Here is a 9,464-nt window from a genome sequence, read left to right as displayed (position 1 = left end):
TCAGGATATTCTTTTAGCATAGGATTCGAGATTAAATTTTGAATTTCAATTTCTATCTGTCTGCGATTTAGGGTTTACAATTCTACGTTTGTAGCCTCAAACCATAGTGGGGTCGAAGTCCACAAAATAATGGGGTAAAATGTACACCGTGCATAAGAATTTGTTGGTAAATAGCAAATTAATGGCGCTCCGATCCATGCTGGTAAATTTTGTTGGTCGGGGTTGTCTTTTGAGATTGTCTCCAAGGTGACCCACATACAGTACGGTGCAAGAGTCGTTTCATAAAAGTCCAATCTTTTCGAAACACTATGCAATTAATTTAATGTTGCCTAACTGAGAGAAGATTGGAAATGCTTATTAAGGTGAGCAGACATTAACCATATAATAGTTTAGTTTGTGATAATAGGTTATTATTGTTGAGAAAACTTGCTAGTCTCATCAATTATAAAGTAAATAAATAAAATATATGAGAAGATGTTTGGTAGCCTGAATTCGATTATGTGATCAAATTATATCGGGCTTTTAACACATCTCTGTTCGGTAAATAAAAAAAAGTTGGATGGTCAGTGTAGGCCGCGGGGTAATATTTTAATAGTGACCTTGTGATGGATGAATCTATTAAGATACACGCTATAAATACTATTAAATAGGCTATGGAGCACTCTCAACTTCTTACTCTAAACACTTACCGTAATCCATAAAGACCGTCTAAGGGAGGAGAAGCATAGGAAAACCTAATCTCGGATGCTCGTGCGGTATCGTCCTTACTCATCGGTTTAAAGATGGTGACGGCCAAAATTAGGTGTGGGGGTTTCGATGTATCACTGAAAAGTTGATGAAAATACCTTATAGAATGTGGATAGGAATTCGATTATGCGATCAAATTATATCGGGCTTTTAACACATCTCTGTTCGGTAAATAAAAAAAAGTTGGATGGTCAGTGTAGGCCGTGGGGTAATATTTTAATAGTGACCTTGTGATGGATGAATCTATTAAGATACACGCTATAAATACTATTAAATAGGCTATGGAGCACTCTCAACTTCTTACTCTAAACACTTACCGTAATCCATAAAGACCGTCTAAGGGAGGAGAAGCATAGGAAAACCTAATCTCGGATGCTCGTGCGGTATCGTCCTTACTCATTGGTTTAAAGATGGTGACGGCCAAAATTAGGTGTGAGGGTTTCGATGTATCACTGAAAAGTTGATGAAAATACCTTATAGAATGTGGATAGATATATGTGAATTGATAAAAGGTGTGAAGGGTCGTTGCCAGCGATGTAAATTATAGGAAAAGATAAATTATTGAAAAGTGAAGATAAAAATAAATACACAAAAGAACTATTAGAATATTTAAATATTAGAACAATTGAAACAGTTGGTAATAGCCCAATAACATCTTACACAATATTAAAGTAGGAGATCCTTAGTGCAAATCTTTTTCAGGCTTTTATTTGCCTTCCCATTTATATATTTTCATAGCCAGGCTTAGGCCAAAGTCCAACCTACCGAATTTCTTGTTCATATTTAAATATTACTACGTATTGTAAACTATAGCTTTTAGAAAAAAAAATGTCACTAAATTTGATAAGAATGTTGAATTTTGTAATTGATCGGGATATTCAAGATGTCGACTCCACTACTCGACGGTTACATTAACTCTACTACTCGACGGGTTTTGTCGATCAAACTGTCGACTACAACACACGAACATTTTTTTGGTGTCAACAATGTTTAGATATTTTTATTTCTATATACGGAACTAGATCGTTGGATTTCCTACACCAATTTCTTGTTCCATTTCAATATCTACGTATTGTACTATGCTTTTGAGAAAAAAAAAATGTCCTTTTTAACGTGTAAAAAATAGAACGGAAACTAATACAATTTACAAAATAGCCAAGAAAGAAAGTTGATGGGAAGGTGATCATTGAAGAGGCTTCTATTGCGCTAGTGGAGCCAGGTGCAAGCTTGTGCTTTGCATGTCGATAAAGTATATGTCATCTTGTGTTTTGTCTTTTGATAAACAATATGTTGTCTTGTATTAGCAATAAGTAATTGGATTAGCATAAACAGTTGACCAATCAACTCACTACTGATACATAGGCCAATGAACAAAGTAACTTAGTGCAACATATTGGGGTGTGGTTTGTACTCCCTATCGACATGAAGGCATGAGAGTCCCACTCCACGGTGAGCGAGTGGGGTTTCGGGGAGGCCTCGATGGCAAGAGTCATAAGGGGCAGCACCCCCGCAACATCAGATGTCTTTTGTAGTTTGAGGCCGTATTCTATTGATAGTTTGTGCTTTTATATTTTTTCTCTTGTAATTGAGAGTGATGTACCAAATAGATGGGAGATGTTAATTATAGTGAAATTATTTTATGGATATAACTTTAGTTTAAGGGTGAACCAAAATTTCCCTTTCTCACTTTTACCTCAATGCTAACACAATACACTGAATCTATCAAAAATCACGCACGTCGATTTTTTTTTATCGGTAATAAAAACCATGAATGTTCATGTGAGGGAGGATTTGAAGTGGATGGGATTTCAAGAAAATCATCAACTTTGATAAATGATGAACTTAACCAAGGACCGGGGGACCATCTCTGTTGGATCCAAATCTCGAAGTCCCGATTCCCAACTCACAAAATTAAAAATAACACTTTCTAAAGCTTTCCTGGTCTTGCGTTCATGACCGAACTATTCTAAGCATTGCATTAAAAAAAGTAAATTTCACGTATTCCCAACCAACTGCCTTCATTTTTCACTTGCTCTTTCCTTTATACAATTCGTCTTGTCTCCGAGTTGTTTTTGCTTCTCGAGAAGTGATAGGTTCCAGGACAGTGCTGTCATCAGCCATGTGATTACATGCAACCCTGCTTTAAAGAAACAAATAAAAGAAAATAAATGAAATGGAGAGAAGAGAAACAAAAGAAAAGAGTTGTGCTCTTTTCTACTGTCAGAAGATCTTGGTGTGCTTCTTTCATTGGGTCAAAACCTACAAAAGACCCATGAAAGTCGCTTGTTGAGTATGAATATAAAGTTCCCAAAAGGAGAAACAGAAAGAAGAAAGAACAGTCTTGTCTGGTTGCTCTTCTTCCATGGAAGTGGAACTGGTTCTTTTCTTGTTATTTCTTCTTCCTCCGGTTGTTAGAGCCTCTGACAGTCTTCTCTCTCCAAAGGGTGTCAACTATGAAGGTGGTCTTCTCAAGAAAAGTGTTGTCTTGTGTTTTCAGGGATTGAATGAGTTTGGATTTGCATTTTTATTTTTGCTTTAACTTAAAGATGTTTGTGTATATGCTTTTGTGCAATTTTTACATGTTTTAGTGGCTGCATTGATGTCGGTGAAGAGCAAAATGTGGGACGAGTTGCACGTTTTGGAAGGTTGGGACATTAATTCTGTGGATCCATGCACTTGGAACATGGTTGCTTGCTCTGTTGAAGGCTTTGTCATTTCTCTGTAAGCCCATATTATCTTCCTAGACTTTCCTTGTAGTTTTCTTTTTCAATCTCTGTTAACATCGTTTGAATTCATAGTTTTGCTGATTTTGTCTGCTATTTTCAGCGAAATGACCAGCGCTGGACTATCAGGAACGCTTTCACCAAGCATTGGAAACTTGAGTCACTTGAGGACATTGTAAGCTTTTCAGCATCCTTCACCTTTTCGTTTCACTTGTTTTAGATTATTTGCTTTTTCTGCAAAGAGAAATGCTGTTTTCAAAGAAGAATCTTTCTTTTTATTGTTAGGTGATGGCTTGATCGTTTGCGCTGAGCATTTTATCTGTGATTCAAGTCGCTTGTGTCTGTAGTGTTTGTGCTAGTCATTGACTAGTTGGAGGGTGTCAAGCAAGACATCGATTGTATCAATCTAAGTTTGATTTCTTCTGTACATTGCTAGTGGATAAGTTGATCTTCATGCCATCATAGTACAATGCGATGAGTCTACTAGCATTTTGTCAATTTACTGAAAGTGTTGCCTGTATGTATAGCAGATTGGCACTTGATGATGTGTTAATATCAATTGCCAAATGCAATTTTTCTGCTAGATGCGGACAGAATATATTGCCCTTTGATTCTGCGGTTACTCCCTTATCTTGGGTGTTTAAGTGACATGATCTGAAATAGGTTTTAGAAAGAGCCATTTCATTATCACAAGAGTTTGCACAGATTTGAGGCATGAAGTTTCAAATGTAGATTTTAAGTTTTTGTCTTTATCAAAGACTATTGCAGAACAATCAACTATCTGGTCCAGTCCCACTTGAGATAGGAAAGCTTTCAGAACTTCAGACTCTTGATCTTTCGGGAAACCAATTTGTTGGGGACATCCCGAGTTCACTGGGATTCCTAGTTCATCTGACTTATTTGTGAGTATTGCTTTGATGGTACTGTCTTTTTCTTCTCCCCTAGTATTTGCATTGTATGCGTCTATTTCAGGCCTTCTAAACCTTTCCCATACTAAGTTGTTTAGGCGGCTGAGTAGAAACAAGTTATCAGGGCAGATACCTAGTGCAGTGGCAAATCTCTCAGGTCTTTCATTCTTGTATGTGTTCCGCTCTATTGTTTTCTCATCAAATTAAGTTTTTTTTTATCTGTGATTACGCTGATAAATGAAATCAAGCAGGGATTTATCTTTCAATAATCTTAGTGGTCCAACTCCAAAAATACTTGCAAAGGGCTACAGGTGAGCACCATCGAACAAACATATTTTATTATACAAGCTGCATGCTTCTTTTCCTGTCAGTGCATGATATATTTATGGAGCTGTGATTTTCTCTATCTGACAAAGGAGTTAAAATGATTCAACTAAATTTAACAGAAAATATAAGAAAATGTTGGCTATCCGTGGACGCTTCTTTTCAAGGGGTCAAGTGCGGTGAAGTAAGAGCAAATGATATGATGTGCATCATAATCGTATCAAAATTGTATGATGCATCTTTCTATTGGAGTGCTACAAAATTTTTAACATTGTTCATTCAACTACATCTTGATGTCCCGACTCCTGTTCTTGTTTTTCAATTAAGTTGTTGACTGGCTTGGACTTCAAACTCTTGCTATGCTTTACTATCATATGATCAAATAAATTTCAAGATAGGTGTGCTGGTCCGTGCATTTAACACTTCATGGTACTTCTTGTAGTGTTTCAGGAAACAGCTTCCTCTGCACTTCACAAGCTTGCACAGGCATCTCGAAACCGATGAACGGTAATGCAGTCATTTTACTTTTTTTGTATGATAAATATTCACAAAAATGCAAATGGAGTTCATATACTATTTTGGAGCAGGAACAGCTGCAGCATCTTCACCTCAGAGGGCAGATGGTCATAACAGATGGGTTCTTTCTGTAGCCACCGGCATCAGTTGTACATTCGTGGTTTCGGTTATATTGCTTATTTGCTGGGTACATTGGTACAGATCGCGTTTTCTCTTCAACTCATATGGTACTTCCTAGACAGTTTTGGGTTTTGCTTTGATCTTACACGATCCTTCCTTCTAATGACTTGGGAGTCTTGTCCATCATGCGAATTCACAGTACAGCAGGATTATGAATTTGAGATTGGCCAATTGATGAGGTTCACTTTCCGTGAGTTGCAAACAGCAACTGGAAACTTTAGCCCCAAAAGCATCCTTGGTCAAGGTGGATATGGAGTAGTCTATAAAGGATGTCTTCCCAATGGAACATTGGTGGCGGTCAAACGGCTGAAGGACCCAAACTATACTGGTGAAGTGCAGTTCCAAACTGAAGTTGAGATGATTGGCCTAGCTCTGCACAGAAACCTCTTAAGACTCTACGGCTTTTGTATGACACCAGAAGAGAGAATGCTCGTTTATCCTTACATGCCAAATGGAAGTGTGGCTGACCGATTGAGAGGTTTGATACTCCTTTTTTGTGAGCTCGCCAATTGTTGCGTTCTTGATCCTTTCTTGATCTTCATTTGTTCTTTTGAAATCAGGAGAAGAGACTCTAGACAGTTGCTCATGGTAATTGATTGTCCATGAGTATTATATCTTTGTGAAAAAATTGCTAATCAATGTTAATGTTTCACCTTCAAAATCATGTCAATCACAGTGAAACTTGCTTATCACAAGCTTTACTGTTTAAGTGCTGTCCCAAAATTTGCTTACCTTTTAATCATCTGTGCTTACACTCCCCTATGCCCTATTACGATTATGTGATGGGATTTTCATCTTCTCATGACATATCGGTTTCATCTTGCATGGCATTAACCCCGAAAAACTTATCTGGAAGAAACTCATTTTGATATTTTGAGATGGAAAGTGTATAATTATGACACCAGAGTAATTGAAGCAAATGGGCATCTTTATAGATAGGTTGAGGACTTCTAAGTCACTTCGGAAATTTAAGTATTGCAGAGTATTATACGGACCAGACTTCTGATGTGTCGAATAAATGATTGTTTTATCTTTGAACAATGGCTTACTCTTTGCCGTCTCTTATAATGGCCCATGAGGTCTTGGATTCATCTTATTACTCTGACACTCTAGAGTGCCTTAAATCTCTGCTACAGAGACTTGTCGCGAAAGGCCATCTTTGGACTGGAAGAGAAGAATGTGTATCGCTCTTGGCACTGCCCGTGGTCTTCTCTATTTGCACGAACAATGCAATCCGAAAATAATTCACCGGGATGTGAAGGCAGCAAACATCCTTCTTGATGAAAGTTTTGAAGCCATAGTTGGTGATTTCGGTCTGGCTAAGTTGCTAGATAGGAGGGAGTCTCATGTGACTACTGCAGTGCGTGGCACGGTGGGTCACATCGCCCCAGAGTATCTCTCAACCGGACAGTCCTCGGAGAAAACCGATGTCTTTGGATTCGGGATACTGCTTTTGGAACTTATAACTGGGCAAAAGGCACTAGATGCTGGCAATGGTCAGGTTCAGAAAGGAATGATTCTTGACTGGGTTAGTACTTACTAGTACTGAGCTAGGAATGTCAAGTGATGGTCTCTTTCTATAGTTAGTGACTGATACGAACATGTTTCTCTAGTCTGTAGCATACATTATTCGTTTATCATTTCCTGTCTGTTTAGGGCATAAAAATTGTTGGACCATATATGCTTAATGCATCTTCGTTTGAGCCTGATTATTGTGGTTATATATTAGAATTCAGTACATTAAGTTGATTGAATGAACAATTGGACCTCTTCCCTCAATCCATACGTGAGGCTTACTTTTTTCCTTAATGAACCAAAAAATTTTCAAATCTTTATTTTTTCTGAGTGCACTTTGCTGATTAGTTTCCCATTCTCTTCTGGTTTATTGTCTGGCTTTAACATCATCAAGAGAACTTAGAGGAGTGATGTATTGTGATCAATGAACGTAATATATCGTTTTTTCTGTGCATTGAAAGAGGTCTACCCATATATAAGGTTTTCTGTGGTACATACTGTTTGGATTCCTTTTGATTGTTCTGATTACAATCTGCTTTAGGAATACAGAATTTGATCAATTTTGGTTGTACCCTAAGTAACATGTTGAATATCTTACCCGATTTGCCAGGTGAGAACCTTGCATGAAGAAAAGAGGCTTGAAGTCCTGGTGGACAGGGATCTGAGAGGGTGTTTCGACGCGCCGGAGCTAGAGAAGGCGGTAGAACTGGCCCTGCAGTGTACTCAGTCGAACCCGAACCTCCGGCCAAAGATGTCCGACGTTTTGAAGGTCCTAGAAGGTCTCGGACAAGTGGATAACATGGACGATTCACAAGGTGGGAACAACAACCTAGGAGAAAACAGAGAATGTAGTTTCTCTAGGAATTACAGTGACATTCAGGAGTCCTCTTTCATAATTGAAGCTATGGAGCTTTCCGGACCCAGATGACAAGGTTTTTTGCTTGGCACTCGCCAGATGCAACTGTATATAATCTGAGCATCTGATCTGAACTTACACTATATCAGAAAGGATTTTCAGGAGCGGAGTCTTTGAGAGGTTCAGACAACTTGCCCAGAGAATTTTGTCATATGGACTTCCCCTATATTCCAAATAGACGATGATCATATCAGATCTCATACACAGAACATATGTATGTTTTCTTTTTTTCCTACTAATCCTCCATTTTTTATCGACAGAAACCAGGATATTGTAGCCCTCAATCGCATCTGAAGGAGGTCATCTCCTGTAGTATAGGTGCTGATTTGATCTTAGATAACTTTCCATTCGATTGTTCGGTCCATGATAGCTTGCGCTCTTAAGACTAAGTCCATGCCACGGTCTAATTAAGCTATGTCGCCGGTGCTGCATTAGGGGATCATGATAATTCATTACTTTCTTGCGACCAAACTCGAGACGGAATCCAAGGTTAAGCCGTTAACCTTCATGAGATGCAGAGTCCTAGTCGATTCGTCAATTTGCTCGACTGATTGATACATGTTATGGCTTTTCTAGTTGCTTCAGGTTGAAGATTCTTCTAGTTTTGGCCTAGAGAGGGTATTAGTGCTACTGTTTTCCTCATGATGCTGTTATTGGGGGAAGCATTAGCCAGCCAGTCCTTTCAGATGGAAAACCATATGTCATGTGAAGGGAAAATGACATGAATGGTTACCGAACTTTGATTCAACGTGCAATGTCGTTCCTAATTTTTACTTTCTTCAATGTAGTTCTTGAACTTTGGTCCAATATGCAATGTCGTCCTTAAACTTTTAATTTATTTAATATCCCGGAAGTTTGGTTCAATATTCAATGTGGTCCATGGGCTTTTAAATATTTTCTTATAGTTCAATGGCCATAATGAACATTTACCAATAGTTCAGGGACTAGATTGTTAAAATTAAAAGTTTAGGAACGACATTGTACATTAGGCCAAAGTTTAGGAACCAAGTTACACAAATTAAAAATTCATGGACAATATTGCACTTGGGAACAAAGTTCATAGACCATTTATATCATTATCCTATGTGAAATATGTCACGCCTGGACCCCACCGAGCCTCGCGACATCCCGTCCATGGTCGAATTGAACGCTTGACCCACCCGGGACGCGTCGACCACAACGGAAGCAGCTTGTCCCAGAGATTAGGCACACGCGGAAACAAAAATAAAACGACCCACAATTAATAATGGCGAAGGGGGGTGGCAATAGCACGAAACAATAACTCAGTAAATTCCTACACTTGACAAATCATGACGTACCACTTTCTACAAAAAGGCAATCCCCAAGTTAGACCACGTAAACAACAAACGGATCCACGTTCATCAAAAAGAGACAATGGTTCGAAAACTTGGTAGCCCTCTACAAAAGGGGAAACTCAAAGTACCGGGCACTTGACCCATCACTTAATCTCAGAGATACCCTTGCGTCTCCAATCACTCATGGTCGCGGATCTAGGAAATGGTTATATAATAACCGTGAGAACGAGCCTCAATAATCAACCCCTATACCCCCACGTAGGTCAATGCGTACCAGGACAAGTCGTACATGCACTGGATCTACCCATAACATGTAAAA

The 9,464-nt window shown here is 38.6% G+C and overlaps 1 protein-coding gene across 2 annotated transcripts; it reads left to right on the top strand.

Moving 5' to 3' along the window:
- Positions 1 to 3,109: 3,109 nt before the first annotated feature.
- LOC115684762 (probable LRR receptor-like serine/threonine-protein kinase At5g45780) lies at positions 3,110 to 7,841 on the top strand. Of its 2 annotated transcripts, none has more exons than XM_030609632.2 (11): positions 3,110 to 3,206; positions 3,336 to 3,468; positions 3,574 to 3,645; positions 4,229 to 4,372; positions 4,477 to 4,548; positions 4,630 to 4,689; positions 5,145 to 5,209; positions 5,290 to 5,445; positions 5,538 to 5,876; positions 6,535 to 6,926; positions 7,524 to 7,841. In XM_030609632.2, exons 1-11 carry the CDS (start codon positions 3,110 to 3,112, stop codon positions 7,839 to 7,841), a joined length of 1,848 nt encoding a protein of 615 aa, XP_030465492.2. The 2 variants fall into 2 exon arrangements, with proteins under 2 accessions (XP_030465492.2, XP_030465493.2); XM_030609633.2 differs by having other exon boundaries at positions 3,167 to 3,206; positions 5,296 to 5,445.
- The last annotated feature ends 1,623 nt before the right edge of the window (positions 7,842 to 9,464 follow it).

The sequence above is a fragment of the Syzygium oleosum genome, unplaced genomic scaffold (assembly GCF_021117445.2).
Source record: "Syzygium oleosum isolate NSW1041296 unplaced genomic scaffold, Sole_v2.1 Sole_v2.01, whole genome shotgun sequence".
NCBI classification, from domain to species: domain Eukaryota; kingdom Viridiplantae; phylum Streptophyta; class Magnoliopsida; order Myrtales; family Myrtaceae; genus Syzygium; species Syzygium oleosum.
The sequence above is the reverse complement of the archived record's forward strand: the minus strand, read 5'-3'. Positions and strand labels throughout refer to the sequence as shown.